General features: G+C 42.2%; 1 protein-coding gene across 4 annotated transcripts in view; it reads left to right on the top strand.

Moving 5' to 3' along the window:
* Nucleotides 1–24,861, top strand: part of col11a1a (collagen, type XI, alpha 1a) — a 75,080-nt gene extending 50,219 nt beyond the window's left edge. For all 4 annotated transcript variants that reach the window (XM_085763730.1, XM_085763728.1, XM_085763729.1 and 1 more), the window contains 27 exons: nt 1,108–1,161; nt 3,479–3,586; nt 3,705–3,812; nt 4,271–4,324; nt 4,460–4,513; nt 4,933–5,040; nt 7,824–7,877; nt 7,968–8,021; nt 8,201–8,254; nt 8,767–8,820; nt 10,599–10,706; nt 11,118–11,171; nt 11,305–11,358; nt 12,352–12,405; nt 14,992–15,045; nt 16,005–16,112; nt 16,387–16,440; nt 16,783–16,836; nt 17,674–17,781; nt 18,806–18,859; nt 18,957–18,992; nt 19,086–19,139; nt 19,783–20,029; nt 20,367–20,479; nt 20,957–21,025; nt 22,759–22,992; nt 23,493–24,861. In XM_085763730.1, coding sequence (XP_085619856.1) covers nt 1,108–1,161; nt 3,479–3,586; nt 3,705–3,812; nt 4,271–4,324; nt 4,460–4,513; nt 4,933–5,040; nt 7,824–7,877; nt 7,968–8,021; nt 8,201–8,254; nt 8,767–8,820; nt 10,599–10,706; nt 11,118–11,171; nt 11,305–11,358; nt 12,352–12,405; nt 14,992–15,045; nt 16,005–16,112; nt 16,387–16,440; nt 16,783–16,836; nt 17,674–17,781; nt 18,806–18,859; nt 18,957–18,992; nt 19,086–19,139; nt 19,783–20,029; nt 20,367–20,479; nt 20,957–21,025; nt 22,759–22,992; nt 23,493–23,639 — 2,304 coding nt within the window. In that variant the 3' untranslated portion in view covers nt 23,640–24,861. The remainder of the gene's footprint in view (nt 1–1,107; nt 1,162–3,478; nt 3,587–3,704; nt 3,813–4,270; nt 4,325–4,459; nt 4,514–4,932; nt 5,041–7,823; nt 7,878–7,967; nt 8,022–8,200; nt 8,255–8,766; nt 8,821–10,598; nt 10,707–11,117; nt 11,172–11,304; nt 11,359–12,351; nt 12,406–14,991; nt 15,046–16,004; nt 16,113–16,386; nt 16,441–16,782; nt 16,837–17,673; nt 17,782–18,805; nt 18,860–18,956; nt 18,993–19,085; nt 19,140–19,782; nt 20,030–20,366; nt 20,480–20,956; nt 21,026–22,758; nt 22,993–23,492) is intronic.
* The last annotated feature ends 441 nt before the right edge of the window (nt 24,862–25,302 follow it).

Genomic DNA, 25,302 nt, shown 5'->3' with positions numbered 1-25,302 from the left:
TAGCAATCAATCCGGCACAGGAGAAATCCAAAGCGACACCTTACAAATGAACAGGCGTGCCTTTGCATCGCTCCACCACCACCACTGACACCACTGTTTTAACGGCAGCAATGCATCAAGGGCCTCTGTTATAGAAGTCGGTAGCTCTTGGTTTAGAGACCATTTGTAAAAATCTTTCCCTCGTTTGACTCAAGGACTTGACTGTCAGTGGGAGCCTTTTTGGGGCCAGTATTTGTCTGGGTTTGCATTATTTACTTAATAAATTATTAAGTGGAAACCATTGGCAATTAGACCGTGGCAAGTGGGAATAGATATAATGTAGGGAGAGGTGGTGTTGTGCTGCCTGCTTCCTGAAGGTCAGACAGACTCTGCAGGCCAGCAGCACTGCTGATTGTTTTCTGTCATTGTAATTTACTCCAGCACACAGCCAGAGTCAGCAGAGACTCATTACCCATACTGTGATGTGCTCTTTTGTGGCCCACAAGGGAGCTGCACACACTCAGACACACACATATACACGCACACACACATACATTTTGTGCATTTCCAAACATACAGAAAAACACAAGACTTTCCTGCATGTGCAAAATGAAATTCACAAATCCACAAGCTTACATGTGCAGAACAAGGCAGAAAATACTGTATAAATCCACAAACACACACACAGTCACATGTACTCACCACTTATGCATCCATATGTGCAGAGAAATCCCACCACTCTCTACATACAGTACAGTATCTCATCTATGAAAGGAATTCAATCCCTTTCAAACATGCCACATGTTCCACAGTCACCTGTCACAGAGGTATTTATGGGGTCTTTGATTCGTGCTGGTGGTCCGTAAGGATGAAAATGACAATAACAATGACATTTCCTTGGAGCAGTGCTCAGAGTTCAAATGCGCCCAGAGCACATTCTGGTGGCGTCTGGCTGGAGTGACAAACCAGGAAAGGAAGGCCGACAGTCCTGGCTGGATTGGCATTTCATGATTGCGCTCTGGAAATGGAAGGCTGCAGAGAGCCGATACGTAGGCTGATGTAAATGTAAAGCTACAGCTACATCAAGGATTTTTTCTCATGTGTTTCTTTTCCTCTTCTTTCCCCCAGGGCCCAGCCGGTCTGAAGGGAGGAGAGGGGCCCCAAGGTCCACCTGGTCCTGTTGTAAGTACACTCTTACCTGAGATCTACCCTCAGGAAATACAATGTATTTTAACATTTTATACGCGCTTTGTGTGATTGCTTTACATAATCTGTGTTTAGACCAAGCCAAGCACTGAGACTAGTTTACACCAACTGGAGAGGAAAAGCTTTAAAAAATGGTTTAAATTTACCGTATTTTATATTTGCTTTCCTTTTGACATCAGCACCAGGGAGGATTATGACTGGTGGTAAATCTAACTTCAGCAAGAAAGTTACCTTTATTTATTTCATTTAACCTTTATAGCCTAAGGAAAGGAAAGCTGGGTAGTATTACCAATTCATGAATTCATACTTACTCACATATTCTTCAGATGTCTAGTGTGTATCCCACTGTAGCAGCCAGGTTAAGTGCCTTGCTCAAGGACATTTAAGAGTGTAGATGTATAGAAAGCCGAGCCAAGGTCTTCTCAAACACGATGGGAATCAGTTCTGATGATGGTGAATCTAACTAAACTGCACCATTTTGACTTAACACATGCGTAATACTTGAACTCATTAGCCATCATGGTCACGTCATCAATGATTTTTTTTACTAAGCGTCACCGGATTTCATCTCTCCCCACTGCACACGGCGATTTGACTTTGAAGCGATCATGCGCTACAGTAGCTGGGTATCAAGACTGCTTGCTCCATTGCCTCCTGGCACACAGGCCCAAACAAACACACACACACACACACACACACATACAACAACAACAGCAACAACAACAAACCACACAGGCAGGAGAGCATCCATATGGTGAGTCACAGAGTCTAGTCATCCTAGTGTTGCCTCTACACGGCCCCCAGTGTTCCCAGAGGTTACAACCAGCACTTTATGCCCGCTGTGTTCCTGCATTAGTCTCAGATTGTCACTGAGAGTTTAGAGCAACGTCATAAAACGTATTTGTTAGCTCAGCGTCTCCGACTGCTCCGACCACAACAGATTGTTAGTAATTGTTACTTGTAGTGCTTGTTTTGTTCTCTTCACGCCCACATGCATGTTTCATAAGCTGTAGATGCAATACAACTCCTAATATATCAACTACTGAAGAGTGAAGTCAACTAATATCACCAGGAATTGGAAAAACAACACATTGAAGTTGCAGATATTATGTGGAAAAGTTTTAGTTTGTGTTCTTTTTCTACTCTGGATGTAACATTCAGCTCAGGAGATACTTGACTTATCGACTTTTCGGCATTTATGCAAGTGCACACGTGTTGCTTGAGTGTGTTCAGAATAACTCAGCGGCGATGTAATTACCACTGTGGTGAACACATTTGATACATTCATAACTTTCTATCCAAGGCCAAACATTTTTACACATGTAAGTAACCGTCTGGTGAACCTGCGCCCAAACCTTATTAAAAAAAAAAAGGTCCGTTTTGCAAATAATTAACTGTTTTTTAACCTTGTTGCATATTAAGTATTATTGAGACATTATGTAATTGTAATTTGCCTGCCTCACTCGCCTCCATGGCTGCGTTTATGTTTAACAATTTTAACTGTTTTCCATGTGTCAGAGAAGATAAGGAGGATGATAAAAAAGAGGCACATATAGGTGGTAGCTTGTAGATTTGTATCACCGCCTTGGGTTTCATTCTCACCAGGGTGGAAAAGCCTCCGACATTTATCAAAGCAGATTAAAACTCCCACTCTTTTAAGCATAGCTTTGTGAATCACGTCGTAAACGACAGAGGATATATCACAGCCTTTACATCAGAAATTCATTAAACAACAAACAAAGAAGAAGAAAAAAACTGTCAAAGTTTGTATTTTCTGTAGTCACAGTTTTCTGTTAAGGTCATCTCCTCCAGGGAACAGAGCGGCAGAGTACATGCAGATAAACAGAGAGTTGACTCAGTGCAGCAGAGATAAAAAATGCTGAGTGTCATTCACCATCATGTTTTATGGATTTAGGTGAATGCTGAGCTCCTGATACGCGGCAGCAGCCTTTATCATTCAGAAATGCATTTTCAGCAGCAGGAAGTGAGCTGCTCCGAGCTCAGAGAGCCACCAAGACATCAGCTCGCTGACAGCAGATAATGCGAGCTGCTTTCAAGGAGCAGCGGCGCTTTATTAGAACCTGAAAACACCTGTTAGCTTGTGCTGCTCCTGCGTTTTCCTCTGGAAACTGTTTCTCCATGTCGGTGTGTGGATCCATTAGCAGCAGAGCTCGGCTGCATCCTGCTTTGTACAAGTCCTAATGGCTGTTTTTCAGCATATGTGGGATATACTGTGAGATAAGTGTCTACTCCACAATGAGCAGAACTCATCATGTCTCTCTTTTCCACAAAGGGTTCTCCTGGTGAGAGAGGTCCTGCTGGCCCAGCTGGTCCAATCGGTCTGTCCGGTAGACCTGGCCCTCAGGGTCCCCCAGGTCCAGCTGGAGAGAAAGGAGCACCTGTAAGTGTTTGTTCCATTCCCATGTAATTTATCTTCTCAGTTTTTTTTCCTCTGACCTTCACCTGCTGATGTTTTTTTCTACCAAATAACATTTCAGCAAATGTTGTTGTTCCTCTAGGGCGAGAAAGGACCTCAAGGTCCAGCTGGTCGTGACGGAGTCCAGGGTCCTGTCGGTCTGCCCGGGCCTGCTGGACCTCAGGGTCCACCTGGAGAGGATGGTGACAAGGTCAGTCAGCTGCACTCACCACCGACCACCCCCTCCCCCATCCTGTTGGCCCAGTTACAGCTCCTTCTCCATTCTAGACCGAGAATATGTTTTGGGACTGAACCACTTTGCCAATCAGTCCACATCCCCATGCTCTCACTCGGGCCATCTGCATGAAAATATGTCTCTCTCTTGAACCAATGGTTGCCCATCCGTCTTCATAACCAAACGTGCCAGCAACTACAATTAGGGGAGATGTGAAAGTGAAATTCTGTTGCTCATTTCATCTCTGACAATCATGACGTCCCTGAAGGTTTCTATCAGCTGCCAAACACATGTCACCGCTGAGCTCTGCTGTGAAAATAACAAGACAATAACAAACTTACATCTCCATAAATTGTACAGATTTGTACAGTGGTTATGTGTGAGATTACAAAGTTGAACTGAGATGATTGACTGTGTGTGTTTGTCTTTCCCAGGGAGAGGTTGGAGAGCCCGGTCAGAAGGGAAGCAAAGCTGACAAGGGAGAACAGGTGCGTTACAGGAAACACTAATTAAGGAGCTGCCGATGTTAAAACATTTACTCTTAAGCCCTGTCATCTTCTGTGTTTTGCTTTCATGTCATAAAGTGATTAATCAATGCAACTTTTTGTCTTGTTGTTTGTCAGGGTCCTCCCGGCCCAGCTGGTCTCCAAGGTCCCATCGGTGCCCCAGGTCCTGCTGTAAGTACCGCTCACCTGTCCTGCCTGTAATGGACCGTGAACCTGTGTTTGTCTATAGTATAGACAATCCAGACAAAGAGACAGGAGCTGACGTGCATCCTAGATAAAGTCCATAGTGTTTCTGAACAGGAGACACTGCAGATAACTGAGAGTCCTAATCTGCGGCACTTTATTTTCTATGAGTCGGAGCATTTCTCCAGATAAAGCCTCACAGCATCAGATACTAGATGCAGAAAATCGTCACATTGAAAAGCTTGGAATCTATTTTATAATTTTATCAGTAAGAATTATACACTCACACTATATGTATGTGAGTTTATGGCATTATGCAACAGCATTTTTCCAACTATTTCTAGTCCATGGTGAAACTACATCTAGAATTTCACAATGTGTGAAAATGTGGACGTGTTGTTTCTCAGGGAGGCGATGGAGAGCCTGGTCCCAGAGGTCAACAGGGTATGTTCGGACAGAAGGGAGATGAAGGATCCAGAGGTTTTCCTGGACCTCCTGGTCCCATCGGTCTGCAGGTGAGTACCCGGTTACATACTGTACAATAATACATGCAACGCACAATATCCTACAGTAATCTAGTGTTCCTGTTTGTAGCAGCTATGAATACACAAAATGGTTAGAGCCATTATATAGAGGCTGTTCTCCTGTCTTCACAACACATTTACTGTAGTTTTATATTCAGTTCTCACGACTTTCCATACAAGACAAATGTCAGTTCGATGAAATAGGGAGCAGTGAGATTAAATAATTTATATTTCATTTTCTGGTCTAGAGGGAAATGAGCCAATTTAACATCATTTTTGTCTACACCGGTTTCATCCGTATTTATTCCCAACACAAATCAGTGGCATATGACGTGCATCAGAAAGATTATCACGGCTATTTTGTGTATAGAGCAACACACAGGTGGCGGTGAGGCACCATCACCTTTGTATTTTCTGGTGTGTCGAAGCTCCGTGAACTTTCTCAGGTTTGTTTCACCCACTGTTCTGCAGCCGTATTGTGTCACTTATCAGGTGATAGCATTTCTTCTTCTCTGGTCTTATAGAGGTCACATGGGATGATGAAACTCATCACTGAGGTGCCGAAACATCCAGCTCTCTATGAGCGACAGGCTTTATAATAATGAAAAAGACATTTCCTGTTGAGTCACATGGAGCTGGTGAGATTGACACCTCAGACTAGAAACAGTCAAATCCTGTATCCAGGGCATCGCTTCATTATATATGCTTTATATTGAGTTTCATATTCTGCTCCATCCTGTTGTCAAGTGTCTGGTCTGTGCTACGGGTGGCTGGGTTCTCAGGGCCGTGCGTCTGCTGCCTCCTCTCCGATATGACATAGAAATCACCTGTTGCCACTAAGAAGACAGAGCTCACTTATCATGTACAAGGATGAGGAGGAAAAAATACAGTGAGTTTAATTCAAAGTTAGAAATTCATCCTTTTTATTATTTATCCTCAGAGTCATTCAGAAAGCTCCAGTCAGTCATTGATATATATTCATCCTTCACATGCCACAGTATAAAAGAAATCAAAGGCACACAAACTCACACTCGCTCCGCTATCTGTGCTGTAAACACCTCTTTAATCGAATCTATGTTATGTGGTGGCCCGGCTCTGACCTGCAATGATTACACCTCTCAACTCTATTTGTCGGCTACATCCTTCCTCCTCCATCACCTTTTGGGTTAAGGCTCTTTCTCATCAAGATGTCTGCGCTGTCTCACGCCTCGCATGGAGTTCACACGGACCGGCAAGGCTCATCAGAGTGTTTAATGCTTTAGGAAAAGATTTGCAGGGTTTTAAAGTTGTTCATTTGTGTGTGTTAAAGTTGACTCTGCCCATCCAACAAATAGTTTAGACTAGACTGAAATTGTGAACCCACACACTATAGCTGAGCGTAATGATGTTTGGTAGCACTGTAATGATAATCCAACACGGTAGGAGCTTCCCTGCAGCACCGGCCCTGTTTGTTACTGATCATTTATTTTATCAGTAATCAACTTCTGAAGGTAAACATGTTAAGAGTTCACCGCAGAGATTGGGGTCATTGCCTTGATGAAATTATATAGACCACTGCAGCTCATTCCTATCTCTGCAGGATTGTATTCAATGAACTTTTAATTGGAAGTAATTCACTTCCCATCGCGATCCCATTAATTGTGCGGACGGACCGGCTTTGATAGTCAGTTCCTCATCGAGCACATTTACCACGCTGCATAATTAGTAGCGCGGCTAACGATGTCAGACTAGAGGCGACCTTTACGCAGATGAGATTTCGCAGCACGGGAGGAATCAGCATGAAGCTGCACACACTTCTTTGCACCTACAAACAGGGGCATGGGTACATATGTAGGGCAACACACATTTACAAAGTCAGCAGATGTTTTTTTTTTCCTTGGTGTTGTGCGTATTTGAAGTTAGAGTAAGCACATGCAGAGGAAAGCATGCTTTGATCTCCTCACTCACAACTTTACACTTTATACCGATGACAAACTTCTTCTGACCCAACAACACACACACATGGAGAGAGAGAGGGGGCAAGGCAGGCTACAGCAATTTAATCACAGCAATTACCGCTAGAAATGTCAGGGATCGAACACACGTATGAGGTCTTGACCACATCGCACATTTAACCTGCATCAGTGAGCAGGATCTTCAGTGCGTCTGCACTCTGGAGTGAAGATGAACGAGTCACAGGCTGCAAACGGGAAAACAGAAAGGAGAGCGTGCAGAATAAAATCATCCCCCCTTTCGTCTGAGTAGTTATACGGATGATTAAACCTCCTGTTGTAGAGATGTGGAGATATTTGATACTGTACAGCACAGAGCTCCTCACCTGAAGGACCTATTGCTAAAGCTGAATTAAACCTTCAATGCAACTCAACTCAACTGCAATATAAGATGAACTTAATGGGAAAGTACGATCGCGCTGCTCTGCTCATCCACTCAAGAGTTTTTGAAGGTCTCTGTCTTCGGCTTGTTGTTGACCTCTCTCTGCACACTCTTACTTAAAACATTTCATAGACAGGACCAGGCTGCAGTTAAAACACAGATCCAGGAGCCCACAGATATACTGTATCTGATATTATTTCCATGCAGCATTATAATATATTCCAGCAGTCAAATCAAATCTCAAATTAAATCTCGAGCAGGAACAGCTGTTGTTAGTGCAGTTAGTAGATTGAAATCATTAAGAACACTGTTGCTTATTCATGCAGCGGCACCTTGTGCTTGTAACATAATTATTTTCTTTCCTGATAAGATAACTGTTTATTCATTTTTCTTGTCCTCAGGGGCTTCCCGGACCCCCTGGTGAAAAAGGAGAGAACGGTGATGTTGGCCCCATGGTAAGAAACACGTCTGCTTCGTGTAAGTCGTCTCATAATAATAATAATGTCATTCACTTCTTAACAATGTTGTGTCTGTGTTTCCTATAGGGCCCTCCTGGTCCCCCCGGCCCCCGAGGTCCTCAGGGTCCAAGTGGAGCTGATGTACGTGTCCACACAAAAATTACACACACTGCATTTGTTAAAAGAAATCTGCTGCATGTCACAGTGGGACATAATGATACCTACATCTTGCATCACACAATGAAAACCCCCTGGACATCATCGTGCGTCCTCCCCCAAGCTGACAGATGACTCACCTCTGTCTTTATTTCCTGCTGCAGGGTCCACAAGGTCCTCCAGGTGGTGTGGGCCCCATGGGGTCTGTGGGTGAGAAGGTAAGCACCATTGCACAACACTGCACCCCAGGGTGTTCTGTCAGGCCTAGCATGATGTTGGGCACTGGCTCGGAAATACTGCCGGCCCCACCTGCTGCGAGCACATCACCTTTGTTACCGTCAGCAGCAGAAGCAGCAGCAGCAGCAGCAGCAGTCTGTTCCCAGGCTTTTTGTCTGAGTTAGTGCTTTTGACATCATTAATGTCTGTTTTACAACAAGATTTGTCCGTTTTACTGCCATTCGGTACTGCTGCACTATAAATACTTAATGCTGTGCCACGGCTGTTTAAATGACTCAGGAATATGACACAAAAGGAGCTTTGAACACTTGGAGAGGGCACTTGAAACACAGTAACTTTAAACACCCCTGTAATCAATTACAGTTATAGACTCAGTTGAGTGAAATATCTGGCTTCTGTTGATATTAATAACATCATGAAGTATCAACTACTAACGCTCCTGACTTTGTAAGATGTCCACACATTGACCTCACATTTATTTATTTAAACACAGGGTGAACAAGGTGAGGCCGGAAACCCAGGACCCTCTGGAGAGCCTGGCACTGGGGTAAGTGAGCTCTGTTTTTGTTTTATCTGTATCTATGTCTTCAGGTTTGGATAAAATAACAAAAATTAAATAAAAAAAAGTCCACACAGCTTTCGTGTGAATATTTGGGGGCATTTACAAAGTAACTTGCAGTATCAGCAACATCAGTAACACATGTTTATAGGTTATACTCCAGGAAAACAGTTGCTTAATGGATAGCTCGAGGCAAATATAGAACAAAAATCCAAGTTAATGAGAAGCTTTTTTAAAGAGTGACTCTGTGTATTCATCACAGTGAAAGTAATTGCTCCTCACATTGAAGCTGGTAGTTCATCTCAGCATGGCTCCTCTGCTCTGCACTCCATGTCCTCATGGCCTGCCAAACTGTCTCTTTCCCGACACTTAAGACATAATTACCAGGAGGATATTGCCTGGTGCGTTTGTCCTTAAGAACAATGATGCAGTCACCATGAACTAAGTTGGCATCAGAACATCAAACACCCTCGCTGCTGAGTGCAGCTCTTATGTAGCTGTGATCCGTCTGTTTTGGTAGCTCCAATGAGGCAGCAGCAGAGCCGTATATTTAAACTGTTGTGATTATATTATTAGTGTTTAGAGTTAATTAACAGGATTGCCTGCTAATTTACCATATCCATATGATTGCATTCGTTATTGCCAGAGATTTATGACAATTTGATTAGCTTTTCTTTTTTTTTTCTCCCCTTATGTTTCCTAAACACCAGTTATTGATGGCTCTATTAGTGCAGCTGTCTCATTTATCATTATCGAGGTACAACAGTAGATTGAAATTTGGCTCATTTCCAGTGGGAGTGGCAGAGAAGTGTGATTACAAGCATTCATAATGCCCCCTGCTAGTCCCCCATTAAACTGCTGGTGGTATTTCTAAAGTGTGTGCAACTTAGATCTGTAAGCACAGGCCCCATCTAATGTCTTTGTTTTTACACCAAGCTGCTACAATTAGTATTGATGGCATTAGAACAATAATAACTAATAAAATAATAAAATAGAATACAACAAAATACAACAAATAGTATTAAGGGAAAATGCACTGATTGAAGTTAACTGAATTCAGATTTAGGTTTTTTTAAAATATATTAGTAGTCAATAGAGATGATATAGATAAACAAAAATGAGGCAGTTCACCTCATAGAATAGATGGTTAAACACTATTAGGATGTGAACGTTACAGACCACAGAGAGAGTGTAGAAGCATCATGATCATCAGAGTGAAAAAGAAGTGATTACATTTTATTGTTGCTTTAAATCGACGCAGCAGATGAAACTACAGCTCGAGTTTGTGTGAGCGAGTGGTGGCTTCGCTGCCCAGGAGCAGCAAACAGGAACATACAGCCCAACCTGTTTTTAAAATAATCAGCAGATTTCACTCCAAAAAATCTCAATTCAGAGAATGTGCTGGACTCCCTCACACCGCCACAAAGAAAAGTGCTTCATCATTACAAAACAGGAAGAGTGCAACGTTACATCTGCACAAACAGAGCAGCTACAGGAGCTGGGCTTTTTAAAAGTTTCTGGCAATGACAGATGGTGAAGGAGATTAAAGGCAGATATGAAAATCATGTCCAGCATATTTATTCTCATAAGGGAGAATGGTTTTAGGGGGGAAATTGAAATTTTATAGATTCTCGAAATGTTTCACATTTGAGCCGAAGCTGTCTGTTTGTCTCGGCCCCGTGGAGACACGGTTGTTGTTTCCCTCAGACTCACAATCAGTTTGACACGTAATGAATGCATCCTCCACTATCTCTTTGCCACTTTAGGGACCTAAAGGTGAAAGAGGAGAGAAAGGAGAGGCTGGCCCCCCAGGAGCTGCCGGACCCGCTGGTGCCAAAGGACCCCCCGGAGATGACGGTCCAAAGGGTAACCCCGTAAGTCTGCCACATACTTCTCTAAACCTGCAAAGTATTTCACACAGCCTCAAACATACGGCTTTAAAGGAAACTGCACCCACTTCCACCACCACCACCACCCCGCCCTGGAGGCAGTCTCATCCTCGAACATATTTAAGAGCTAAAAAGCCTTTTTATTGCAGGAGATTATATTTTATGCCTGCATGGTAATGGGATGCAGTGAGGCCTTTCCTCACGGATTTGCATCATCATCATTAAGGCTATCAAATTGCCCTCAGTGGTTGTAACCAGGTACACCACGGCTAAATCACTCTCTGCATTACTAACCATGCCTTAATGCCTCTGATCCAGCAGCAGCAGCAGCAGCAACTCACGTCTCTCTCTTTTTTTTTTTGCGACACTGATGCATCTCATTTCTTTCTCTTTAAGGGTCCTGTCGGATTCCCTGGAGATCCTGGTCCTCCTGGAGAGCCAGGTGTTGCTGTAAGTAAGCCCATTTATAGTTAACCATGTAGGTCTTTGTATTGTGAATCATGCTAAACCCATTAAATAAGTTACAGTGTAGCATCCCAATGTCAGTCTGCTGTAATCTAACCTGTCCATCCCTCTGTTACAGGGCACTGATGGGGAACCAGGAGAGAAGGGAGAAGATGGAGAGGGTGGTCAGCCTGTAAGTAGCTGTTATCCTATTGTACATGGAAAAGCATATATAATGTCATAACTATGGTTCACTTGAGGGGCACATCACAAAGACATAATATAATCTAATGACCTTAAATAATAGATAATTTGTCGGTGAATGAATAAGCCTGAATATCTCTTGTTTACATTTATTTTATGATGTAGTGGCCCCCCAGAAGGTTGGGTGCAGTTAAAGCTGTAGTTATATTCAGTGAGTAAATAATTTTCTCTGCAGCATTTTAATGATATTTACTTCATACTCTTGGGTAGAGAGTAAATAGACTTATCTGCTTTGCAGATTCATTAAGTATGATTAGAAATAAAAGCCAAACAGTAATGTGCTGGCCCTGTGCAAAGAGCAACGAATCACAGCTCTTATTAGCATTCATGAATGTAAATGAGCCTTTATCATTGCCAAAGAAAAACACAGAAAATCTTTATTTCGTCATTGAGTGCTAGACTTCTGATTTTTAGTTTGTGGACTCATACTGGAATTTTAAAATTTAAAATGGTGTTTAGACGCAACACTGAAATATGATTTCAATTTGTTCTCTGACAACATGTCCTCCTGCCGTACGTACATATTTACATCTACTAGTACTCAGCCTATAAACCAGCTGAAAAACTCTGCTTTCAGTTTTGTGAATATTTACTAATGCAAATGATAAAAAATTGCTTTGATTGCTCGCAATTACCTCAGAGATAATTGGATGAAAGTGTCTCAGGGAGCACAGTATGTATCATTTCAGGCAGTGCAGCGCCTCATCCAATTGTGGGTTTTGGCTCAACTCTACTGGACTCTCCTGGGGTTGAATATTCTCTAAATGTCAATATGCTCTATGTGTTAGTGTCCTTTTGGCAGACATAATGAGAAATTTAGTGAAGAAAGCTGCACTCTCATTAAAATTCATATCAGCTTTCACTTTTTGTTGTTTAATACAAACTCTTCATTGGCATCTCCTGTTTGCTTGCTTGTTTTCAGGGACCTCCAGGTCCATCAGGAGAAGCTGGCCCACCTGGACCACCTGGCAAGAGAGTAAGTCTGTGACTAGTAAAATAAATATTATGACAGTGTTTGTGCGCTTCGCTGGTGGCAGTAATCCAAGGCTGACCCATCTGATGATCTGCGTTTATTAGCATTTCATCATTTCAACTTGTTTTGATGGGACTCTCTTGCTGACCACAGCTGCAGTCGCTGTTAAACCCATGACTCAACAAGACCCTGTTAGATGCATTGAGTGTATAGCTGCTGGCATTGCACACTGTGCCCGAAGCCAGCAGACCAGCATCCCTCCTCGCCTCACAACAACTCAGTGCTGGCAGTAAAGCAGCCAGAGATTCATCTTCGGTAAAAAGCAGAGAGGGTGAAAAAACCAGGAGGTAGATTTAAGGGGTCAAGGTGTCGTGCTGCTGGTGAGAGAGAGAAAAAAAAGCCATCTCAAAGCCTGCTCAGAGATGATGTTAAAATCATGAGAAATTGGAAAGGATTTAGCACAAACCAGCTGGAAAAGAGGAGCCTTTTGTTCCAAACTCACTCACGTCCTTGTGGCAGAGGGAAGAGAGTAAGAGAGATACAGCAGCTTTGACACGTTATCGATCCGTGGCTGCAAACTGACAGCTGGAGCAAAACAAAGGCATAAGATGGGTGTGGTAGAGTTGTTAAGAGGTGATGAAAAGAGTCTTTGGAGGCTTTGAATGTGTTGATTGCAACGGGATATGGTCATCAGCACTGAGACTTTCACTAGAAGAACCACAGCAGGTCTCTGTTTGGTGAAACTTCTCAAGGTTACAAGTTTGAGTTAAGATAAAAGATAAAGATTCAAACATGTTTTAAGCCAATGTGTCTTTGATGTCCGTGGAAGTGAGGAGATGCTTCTTTCTACACTTTATGAGGTTGAGATATCTGAGCGAAGTATCAAAGCCCAGCTGCTTTTTGAATGCACATTTGCAACGGAGGATTAACATATTTCCAATATGATGTGAGGCCTCAAAGTCCTCATGAAAATGATGAGCAGCTATTTTCCTGAATTTGAAAGAAAAGTCACAATATCAAGTTGAGTGACTGCGTTTCAAAGGGAGACTCCAAGAGCTCAGTCCAGTGGGACGAAAACGCGCTGTGCATTTTTAAACTGGGGTTGATTGCTTTTCTAATATGCCAGATGAAATTTACATTCAGAGTATTTAGCTTGGTATCAGCACATGCTGCACCTAAATGGCCCGGGGGATTATGGTAAGGAAAAGGGCTATTTTATCACATTTGGCTCTTACCTCACTGAGGGGAAAAAAAAAAAAAGGGACCCGAGATGATCCTCCACAGGTTGCTCCTGTGAATACCTAATTCCACACTTAGGATTGTTTAGGGATCTGGATCTTTTTTGTGTGTGTGTGTGTGTGTGTGTGTGTGTGTGTGTGTGTGTGTGTGTGTGTGTGTGTGTGTGTCTTGTCAGCGATTTGCCTGTGGAAATTAGCGACAGTCTTTAAACCAGTCCCCGGCTCAGCTTCTGATTGTGAAAAGGTCAATTTAGTGTAGCTTCAAATTTAGTTTTCATCTGATTTGATAAAGCTTTAATACTGGAAATGTATTCAACTTTGCTTCTTGGAAAAAAAGAAATATGGAATAAGGTATTAACCTCATCCAGTTTTAATTCCTTTTTTATTTGAGTTCAGGTCAGTCATTCAGGGGTTTTTTTTTTATCTTTTCTTCGTAGCTGGGAGCGATTTAATGTAATTAAGAACCATCTTAAACTGGGTCTCTTACACATGAGGCTGCAGAACCAACACAAAGGCAAACTTAACAGGGGGAAAGCATCTTCCACGTTGACTTTAGCTGGTGCATATTGTGCCACAATTGAAAAGGTTCTTTGTGCTGGTTGTGCTGATCAAGAGCCTGCCTCTTCAGCAACCAGTGAGAGGTACACATCAGGGTGAGATGAAAGCTCCAAGACAGGAGGAGAGCTCACATTATAGGCTCTCAGTCAATAGCGCGCAGGCTGTGGTCGGCCAGATCAGAGTGGAATTTGGATGAAGTGCGGCTTTGAAGGGAGATGACTGAAGGTGGAGTTGAAAGAAATCGTTGCGGGCCTGAAAGATCCTGACCAGAGAGAAAAGACGACCTGCCAGCCCTGGGCGTGACTGATGAAGGCTGTGTGTTTTCTCTGTGTATGTGTCTGTGTGTGTTCCTGCACGACCGTGTCACTGTGTATGTGGACAAAAGGCGTGTGCAAGTCATTCAAATAGGTCCCGACATAACTGAATTAGTGCACATTCAAGGACAATGGATTATCTTCCCCATTCAAAGACACCAGGTATCTATCAGGCAAGACAATTGTTCAAAATGAAATGTAATTAAGGTGAAGTGAAATGCCAAGAGGCTGCGGAGGCGACCTGACTGCATCCTCTCTGATGATGATGATGATGATGATGCTGCACACATGATGCTCCGCTCCACATCATTTTCAAAACAACGAACCATCGTATAAAGAGGCGCATAATCGACATATATCACTTTCTCTTCAAAGGTTATTGATGAACACCTCTCTGCTTGTGCAGTCCTGCTGTATCACTGCTGTGTGGTCTGATGCTGTGTTGAAATGCTAAAGCGGTGTCCTTTCTTCCTCCTCAGGGACCTCCGGGGGCTGCAGGTGCAGAGGGCAGGCAAGGAGAGAAGGGCGCTAAGGTAACAGATCGATTCATCCTTTGCACAGTAGCGGCATCTCGGCTGCAAGTCCCTCGGCTCCCACCACCACCACCCACCTCAGTGTCCCCACATTGTCCCCCCTCTTTAATTAAAAGCACAAAAAAAAGCAGAAGTAATTTAATTCCCGCCATAGATTAGATGGAAATTTATGGATGCAGCCTATTTCAGTAAAACTTGAGACTCAACTTGTTTCTTGTATTGTGCCGTGGCTTAATTTCAAGACTGACAAAAGGACTCAACACTATTTGTGTTCAGCCCTCAGGTGCTCAGTTACCATGCTTTTCTCTTTTCGTTGCGAATCAGAGCTCCATGAAATTTACTCTTTAGTCTGTGGTTGTTTTACATCAGTCTCCTGGTTTCCTCAGGTTCTAAATCCATACATCCACCCATGTCTGTACATACGCGAGATCTATAAGCCTGAAATTGAAATGATAACCTCCATAGGTTACATGAGCATGGATGTATGGAAGACCACACCTTGCAGCTGAAGCTCGATATGTTATTTCTACTTGGTGTGTGTATATTGATGTATTCCAGGTCACAGTCGGTCACCTCTCTGACACACCTCGGTGTTGTGGCCAAACTAATATATTAATTTACTCTAAATATAAAACAAAGAGAGCTCCAGCTCCGTCTGATGTTGTGAATCCGATCGGGAAGAACAGGCACACTTTACCTCATTTGATAACTCAGACTCTTATTTACTTGTCCCCATTCACACAGTCTACAAGCTGCAAACCGCCTCAGCATAATTTAAATCTAAAAGCAGCCTGCAGCTGAATTCTGATAAAAATACTCTGAAGAACGTCTGTGCTGCAGATTTAAGAAGTTGTAGCTCATCCTTTTGTTTTACACCATGACCAAGCATTACAAATGATCACATGATCCAATACTCAGATTATGTCATTCCCTCACAACACCTCTGTGTCCACACACAGGGTGAGGCCGGTGCAGAGGGTCCAGCAGGTAAAACAGGACCTGTCGGGCCCCAGGGACCTTCAGGAAAGCCCGGTCCAGAGGGTCTACGTGGAATCCCTGGCCCCGTCGTAAGTCCAAGTCTCTCCTTCTTGTCCATTCTGCAACACACACATACACAGCGTGCACACATAGAAAAGTTCTACTAAGACATGATGATGGACTTCATGGAATAATCAATATTCCCATTTGGCTCATAGGTTAGTTTCACTTGTTTATTCCAGCACACTTTTTCCCCCCTGTTTGGGCTATTAATCATGGTGCTGAGCTCAGAAAATCAATGGCACAGGCTGGAGAAAATACAGCAGACTGTAATGCTCACTACATCTGAACGGCTTTTTACAGGGTGAACAAGGACTGCCAGGCGCCCCGGGACAAGACGGTCCACCTGGTCCTATGGTTAGTATGCATAATCTCTAATTAGTCTGATCAGTCTGTGCATGTATATACAGTACAGTGTGTAGCCAGAGCTGGAGTGGTAATTATTTTACCCCCTTAAGTCATATATGTGGTTTTCAGCTCTCCAGTGATGTCTCTTTAGTCATATAATGATTTTCCTGCCTCTTCTATTGTAGCACATCATTTTCACACCTCTCCCTCTCTCTTTTATCTCTTGCTCTCCTTTCATGTTAGTCATTACAGTCTCATTCCCCGGTCTTAAAATTTTTCCTTCTCTTCACTCTTGCTGCCTTTTTTTTTCTCAGCAAAAATTGATTTGTAACTTGTGCTGTTCTTGTTCAGGGTCCACCTGGTCTTCCTGGTCTCAAAGGTGACCCTGGATCTAAGGGTGAAAAGGTGAGTACAGCCCATTTTTTTTTTATTCCCAGTCTCATCCCCCAGGTTGAGAACAGGCAGGAAGATAAAGCTGAAAGCAGCGAGAGAGGAGCCTTTGGACAGTGATCCGGGCTCAGACTGAAGTCGAGGCTGCTCACAGCTTCTTCTGCCACTTTGCAAATGATAAGACTCCACACGTCCTCTATCATCACAAAGCAGCATTAATCCCAATACAGGCTTATGTTAACATTAAGGAAACAAAATTAGTTTTTGGCGTAGCTGCTGTAAGAGAAAACCTCTTAACGGGACTGAATATGCAGCAGAATGCGATGTATCATTCTAATCTGTGTAATCTTTTCTTCGCTGCCGCTGTCAAATTTGCTGGTGAAATATAACAGCATAGGATATTCAGACAGCGCACATTACTCTGTCTAAATTGCCTCCCACACACTGACGTGATAGCTTGAGAGGAAGAGCAGTTTAAACGCTCACAATGGAGCCTCTTCCATGTAGCATGTTGTTATTCTTTAATGCCGTCATGTCATCTGGTCTATAAGAAGCCTTCAGTTGTCAAAGTCTTTGACTCCTCTGTTTCTTGTGTGTCGGCCTTGTGCGTTGTTGTTTTTTTTTTAAGTCTCTTACAGAAGAGTTTTCCATTATGATGCCAGAGGATTTGTATTGTAAAGAAACCTCACCTTCATCGCTTCCCTTGTGCATTTCATTTTTGTTGAAGAAAGCAGTTTCTGTCCTTGTCAGGCTCCTTCACAGCAGCTTTGAAAGTTCGGAGTAAACACAAAGGGACGTTATTGTAATCTTTGATTGTTCTTTGTTCGTGAACATTTGTTTTGCGTCCTGCAGGGTCACCCAGGATTGATCGGTCTGATTGGACCCCCCGGTGAGCAAGGAGAGAAGGGAGACCGAGGTTTGCCTGGACCCCAGGGTACTCCTGGTGGCAAGGGCGATGGTGTAAGTGATTGATGACTCCATTCCTGCGCTGGCTCTCCACCTCACGCCATTCTTTAGCCCATTTACCTTTCTACAGTCCAGCCACACTCATTTACTGTTGACTGAAACCCCTCGAAAAGGGCATTCTGGTCTTATACTCCAATTTATTTTGATATATTATTATTTATTTTGTTTATTTACCTCCCTATCTTGCCTTGTGAGTGGACAGAACTTCATTTAGCTTTAGTTTTCCACTGTAATCCACCATTGCTCTTCACATATCCCCAGTAGTCCAGTTAGTAGTAGCCTGAACTCTGTGAACATGACAGACTTTATTTCTACCACTTGCTGCCACTGTGGTCAGTTTCTGTGTAACTGATAACCACTGTGATAATCTCATATTCTGCTTTGTGGAAAACACTGATAAGAGATTCCTTCTGAACTACGGCATTAAAATTTTAATATTTTTTTCTTAACCGTTGAGCCTTCCTCTTAAATAGCAGGCTGTAGTGGAAGAAGGTTGAACCTCTGTCTCGGTAAAGGGCTGATGTGAACCTTCATCCATTTTTAAATAAACATTGCAGAACGGCTGAATATGATATTCTGCCCTGCTGTGGCCTCCAGCCTGCCCTGGCTTAGTGATTTAAGGTGATGGCACGGATGAAGTATCTGGAGATTAAACCTAATGAAACTGTAATGTCCCCTTTTGTCAGAGCGCATGGGCTTCAAAAACTTTCCTCTCAGTTGACCATTTCTATTTTTGGCACCTAAAAGAATAGCCCCCCCATCATTTGGCTTAATTTCCTGACAAAACTTAGCTGTGACATTGTGAGTGGCTTTGTTCAGAGTGCAGGGTTTGGCCTTTTTCTGATGACTTTTGTTTATATCTCAGTTCATATAAAAACTCTATGATTCCACGTGAAAGCTTGATGTATGTGTTCGCCTCTTGCACAAAATAATCTCACTCTCGACACAATAATACTCTTTGTCCCCAATCTTTCTTTAATATATATCTGACTTCTTCTTTCATCTCTTCATATCACAGGGTATCAGTGGATCTTCCGGTCCTCTCGGTCCCCCCGGTCCTCCTGGTCTGCCTGTAAGTCCCTCACTGATTCACTTATTCATTTAGATTCTGCACCGCAGATAAGACTGACTTTGCTAAAATTGTTGTCCTTATGTCTCGTCTGATGCAGGGTCCTCAAGGTCCTAAGGGATCCAAGGGTTCAAGTGTGAGTAGAATTAATGTTTATTTAAAAGTTTATCGCCAATATGTATGATAAATCCAGCTTGGCTGATGTTTTTTCATTTCATATTTTATCCAGGGTCCTGCTGGTGCAAAAGGAGACACTGGTTCAGTTGGTCCTCCCGGTCCTCCTGTGAGTATTAAACAACACTACTGTTGCCCTCTGTTTCCCTTAAGTTCAAATCAGAAACTGTCAAATATAAAAATTTAAAAAAATGTTTTGTTTTTTTTACTTTTTAAGTTAAGTTAAGTTTATTGTTGTCATTGCATAAAACAAATAGAACGTTCGGCAGTCTCCTATAGCAGCAAAGAACTTTTTTAAGAAGTATAAAAAACAACAACATAGTGCAAAGTGTCAATAAATAATTAAGTATTTGCACACATATAAAGTGCAAAGTGCCAGTGTCAAATAATTATGCAGCAACATATTATTTACATACTTTAATTTTTCCACAAAACAAAACATTCACTGACCCTATGAATTAAAATATGAGTAAATAAAATGCAATAGAAATATCATAAAGGTAAACCACATGGAAAATAGATATTTGTGCCAAGAGGAATTACAGCAATGCAATAACAATCACAGATCAACACAACAATCTTATAATAGCCCATATTCCTCCATCAGTCATCCATATACAGAGTAATACAGTTCAGTTTTCAGTAGTAGACCTGCAGTCATTCGCTCCTTTGTGTAGTTTAGTGTAGAGTTATGGTTGATGGTTGACCGTTATCATCAAATCTAAATTTGTATTCCTCGTCTCGTCCTGCAGGGTCCACCAGGTGAGGTGATCCAGCCGCTGCCCATCCAGTCGCCCAAGAAAACCAAGCGCTCGGCCGACATGCAGTCAGACGCCGCCGGCACCATCATGGACTATGGCGAGGGCATGGAGGACATCTTCAGCTCGCTCAACAACCTCAAACAGGACATCGAACGCATGAAGTATCCCATGGGCACACAGAACAACCCGGCCAGGACGTGCAAGGATCTGCAGCTGTGTCACCCAGAGTTCCCCGATGGTGAGTCCAGTCAAAGCAGCACGGTTAAATGTTGTAGAAAAATCATCTTTTTTGGTATAATTCACAATAATTTAACATGATCAGTCCTATCAGTATGGCAGCACGTAACCTGGAGCAATAATTAAGACAAAGTTGACATCCACAGCAGCAGTGTGGGTTGATTCAGGTTTATTTTTGACTTTATCCAGCAGCGTGTAACCCATGACAATGAGAACTAATCTAAGAATATCATGTCAGCTGAAGGAACCTAGCAAGCTTAATTTTGAGGTTGAGCTTTGAGGCATTTTCTGTGGACATCATTTGAACAGGATGTTTGAGTGTGCTTGGTTCTCCTCAGGCGAATACTGGATTGATCCAAACCAAGGTTGCTCAGGGGATTCCTTCAAAGTCTACTGTAACTTCACCGCCGGGGGCGAAACCTGCATCTATCCAGATAAGAAGTCCAACGGAGTGAGTAGCTCTGGATTCTCGCACGCAACAACATTAGCGTCGCTTCACAATCACGATTCCTCATCGAATATTACGCCGTCGTGTTAAAACAGCTCATCAACAGTCTGCACAGCGACGGGGTTAAGTTGTCAAAGGCAGCCATTTGATTTGCTTTGGGGCTAAGCTTGTACAGATTTGATATTCACTTTATTGCAAACAACACTGTCAAAAATAACAAAAAAAACAAAAACACCAAAAGGCAAATAGTGTAAAATGATCCGACTCTCTGAAGTCTGTGAAAATGATATTTCAGAGACATTAAAATAACAAACAGATGATAAACTTTGATGCTGCCCTTGATGCTTGAAGCTTTGTGCAGCAGGTATTTTCTTGTGTTGGCAGTTTGATTCACGACAGAAAAATAAAACTGATGCTGGAATCTGTCTGTTTGTTGAAGGACTATGTGTGACTTTGTGCTTTTCTTGTTTTTTTCTGCAGGTCAGAATATCATCATGGCCCAAAGAAGCTCCCGGGTCATGGTTCAGTGAATTTAAACGTGGTAAAATAGTAAGTCGCCTCTTTTATTGCTCTTTTTGTTTCACATTCTCCAGTTTCACCACCTTCGCTCAGTAAAACACTAAATGGATCACCGCCCAGTCTCCGACTATTTTCCCTGCTTACTCCTGTATACCTGTGCTGCTCATGTTGCTGCTGCTGATGATGATGATAGACTCAAATAGCAGCACCACCCATTAAATTGCAGGGGAGTGACCTGAAGTTGAGACATCCCAAACTACATAATGGTTTGAGTGCGTTCATATTTCAGTCCAAGCCAGAGCAGAGAGCATTTCATTTCAAAGCCTCCGAGGGATGAGCTTTTAACATGTACAAGATTGGCTTTTAGTTAAAATAAATCTACATCCTTTTGAAGTGGCGCCTCTTTCACTTATTGTGGGAACATTATAATTCCTATCCAGTTCCCACACGAAGAACAAAGCATCAATAAAACATTAGAGAGGATCCGAGCAGAAAAAGTTAAGCATTCCAGCAGTCCTCCTCTCCCTCTACCCTTCAGCAGTTTCTCAGTAAACATCTGCTACTGTTACTGTTAGTCGGAGAAGAAAGACACAGGTTTATCCTGGTGTCATGCTGATGTGTTTCCACAGAGAGTAGAGCGGGATGAAAAAGCAGATCGACGCACAGCACAGCACAGCTCGGTGGGATTAGAAGTACAGCACGTCGCCTGCCGCTGACCTGAGAGGGCTTTTTATGCTCATGTTCCTACAAGGTTCACGAAAAGTTAATGTTCTCGTCAGGCTCACGACTGATCCGCAGAGCTCTGGGTTCTCTAGATTCAAGATTCAAGAAAGAGTCATATTCTAGGTTTATCAGGCTTTAGAATCAAGATGTTTCGTGCAAATAAACTAGCATGAACATGAACAGTGACGTATTGAATCTGATCTTTATCCTCTTATCTTTGATTTCACTGCACATCAGAGGCTTTAACTGCCTCTTTAACAACTGTAACTAGACTTGTTCCAGTGTTTAGAAAACCCAGCTGTATTTAAACTGAGACAGAATCGTCTAACACATCAGCCTCATCATTTGCTGCACTGGTAATTGCACATTATCCTGCTAAGGAAGACTCCAAATTGAAAGGAGGAAGTAGATAATATAGACCAATGCAGAGTTAGAAGAAGTGATGATTCAGTTCTTCACATTGTTCTACAGCTTCTTTTGAAGCAAACTGTCGGCATCTTTCATTTCATCCTCTGGCTCCTCTAAATAAACTACAGTCTTCATCTTGTGTGCAAAACTCCACTTCAATTCACTCTGCCACCAACAACAAAAAAAACAACTTTACAGTTTATTTTAGACCAAGTCAATTATTCACATCATCCACTGTATGTCACACTCCACCAGGCAGACTCTCTCTGTCTCCTTCATGTTGCTCGAAGTTTCAGTAATGAGGCCAAATGTTCATTGTGCGTAGACACAAAGCTGATGATGGAGCCGGCAGCTGGAGACGCAGCACATGTGTCGTCTATCTTCTTTGTCTCATTATCAGAACATGTTAAAAAGTTATTTTCCAAAATTTTGTCAGGGTTTATTTTTACTTTTGTATTGTATTATTATAGTAGTTGAAAAGCTTTAAAAGCAAATAGCACTGCTCCTTGTTTCCTTCTGTTTTTTTTCCATATATATTAATATATTTATATAACAAATGAATAGATCTGACTATAAGAATCTGGACTTACACTGGACCTTTCTCCCTCCCCCTCTCTCTCTGCCCCCTACAGCTTTCCTATGTTGACGCAGAGGGAAGCTCAATAAACATGGTACAGATGACCTTCCTCAGACTACTGACAGCCTCGGCCAGGCAAAACTTCACCTACAGCTGCCACCAGTCTGTGGCGTGGTACGACGCCGCCAGCGACAGCTACGACAAGGCGCTGCGCTTCCTGGGCGCCAACGATGAGGAGATGTCCTACGACAACAACCCTTACATCAAGGCCCTCTCAGACGGATGCGCGGTAAGAAACTGTCCGAGTGGGAGTGGATGAGTTCAGTCCTTCACTGTTAGGTCTGAAAGCAAATGTGCTAGTTTTGCCAATTTGCATTTAAAGTTAGATTTTTTTTTCTTCTTTTGGCTGAGTTAACCTAGCAATTGGGCGCTATTAAGGGAAAAAAAACATTAGTAGATTATTTTCCAGCAAAAGTCAAGCACAGTTTCTGACACATTTGTTCCTGTGGTGCCTGAAATAAAAGTTTAAGAAGCTCTGAATAGTAATTAGTTCCTCAGCCGTGTGGCACTTGCTTAACAGAAGTATTACTCCTGAAATAAAATCACATTAGAAGCACAACAAGCCTTTGCGATTTTAACTGATGTCAGCCGATGACAGGCCAGCTCGTTTTTACAAGATCAGACCCCAGCAGAGTGCGAATGCATTAAAAATGTGACAAACTGTGCGTGTGTTTCTCTGAGACTTATTTGTCTAATCACTTCCTTTTCTCTCTTTTTCTGTCGTTGCAGACGAGGAAGGGCTATGGAAAGACTGTGATGGAGATTAATACTCCCAAAATCGATCAGGTTCCAATCATCGATGTCATGTTGACTGACTTTGGGGACCCGAACCAGAAGTTTGGGTTCGAAGTTGGGCCCGTCTGCTTCCTTGGCTAAATAAAAATGAAAAAAAAAAGAAACAAAAAAAAAAAGGACTTGATGGGGCCAGCAAAGAAAGTCAAGTTGAGACGTTTTGGGTACCACCAAACCCCATTTCTAGCCCCCCACCCTTTTCTATGCCACATGCAAGTTTTGAATAAGAGATGGTGTAGCAAACATGTCTTTCCATGTATGTACGTGTAACCCAGGAAAATACTTGTTGCCCTTGTAGGGCTCGAACCACATGACTTAACCACGTTACGGAGCAAAGGTGAAGGACATTTGAACGCGTGGCAGAGGAGGGTGAATCGGAGGTAACTAAGAGGGGGGGTCGGGAGACATAAGGGGACACAGACCTCCTCTCTGGATTCTCCAGGTGCTGTATGAAAACGACTACAATGGTGCTTGTTCAAAACACACAAAAGTATAAAGAGGTGCTAAGAAAGAAGGTGTATTTTGATAATTATAAAAAAAAAAAACTGTAATTATTATTTTGTACAATACTGTTATTTCTGAATCCACTTTCAAAACTTGCATGTGTATCAGATTCTGCTTCTGGCTCTTAAATTTTTCAGTGTTGGTTCAAAGATATACAGTGTAAGTTGAAGAACGTCATTCAATCAAATAAATTTATAATTCTGGTATTTTTTTTATTTTTTTTTGTTCAACACATACTGTGTACCTGTCACGAAGCAAATAAAGTGAGCATTCAAACACTTCTCCATTGCTAAATTAGACTGTATGCCCTTTGTATATATTTACAGTCCAAAGCTTGAGGTTATTTGCTGTTTTGCCCTTGTGACCATAGGTGAAACAACTGGAAGTATCACACCAGCACGTATACGGCAACATCTCCCACTAATGTTGTGATCCTGTGCTAGTAGGAAGCAAATCATGGCATTCATTTTCCTTTATTTAATTCTATTTGTTGTTTTTTTTCTGTTTTGTTTTTCTGACAGGCTTTTTATTTTGGTTGTATACCTCAAACTTTCTTGATAACCTTTAAGATGCAAGGATGTTATGCCCTGTATATACCTTGGTTAAGCAATTAAGTTTATATATTTTGGGTGGGGATTTTTTAAAGAGAGAAATACGTTAACTGTTAGACATCCACTGTTCAAATCCTTCTGTGAATGCAATGAGAAGCCCTTTAGGTGACCCATTTTTGTAACTAAAATGAGAAAATGTTTTAATGTGCTTTTTATAGTTCATTTAAATATTAAAAACTGGATTCAGTGAACTTAATGTCTCAATGGTCTGTGTAAGATGACTTTGGAGTAGATCTACCTACTGTACATGTCAAATGCTTTAAATCAAGGATATGTTAATTCGACTAAGACTCTGGGCTGGTGCAATTCCATCTCTCTTGAAACCAATAAAGTACCATCTTACAATAAGTTCCTTTCATTTTGAGTACATGAATGGACATAAATTAATAAAATGTCTCCCTTTGTTTGTAAGAGAAAGAATGGGGATAAAAAATGACCTGCCTGCTCCTACATCTGCTATACAGTATATTTTAATGTGCATCTGAGAGGAATTAGCTACTATATTTCACTGTGTCTGAACACACACACAGTCACCAAACTGATGACCACTGGATGAGTAGCCAAGGCTATATATTTTTGTGCAAATGGGTGGAAACATCAAAGCGTATTATACACAAAGGGTGTAATTTGAA

Source organism: Trachurus japonicus, chromosome 20 (genome assembly GCF_045865225.1).
Source record: "Trachurus japonicus isolate A0001 chromosome 20, Traja_1.0".
Classification (NCBI taxonomy): Eukaryota; Metazoa; Chordata; class Actinopteri; order Carangiformes; family Carangidae; genus Trachurus; species Trachurus japonicus.
This window is presented reverse-complemented; position numbering and strand designations above follow the sequence as displayed.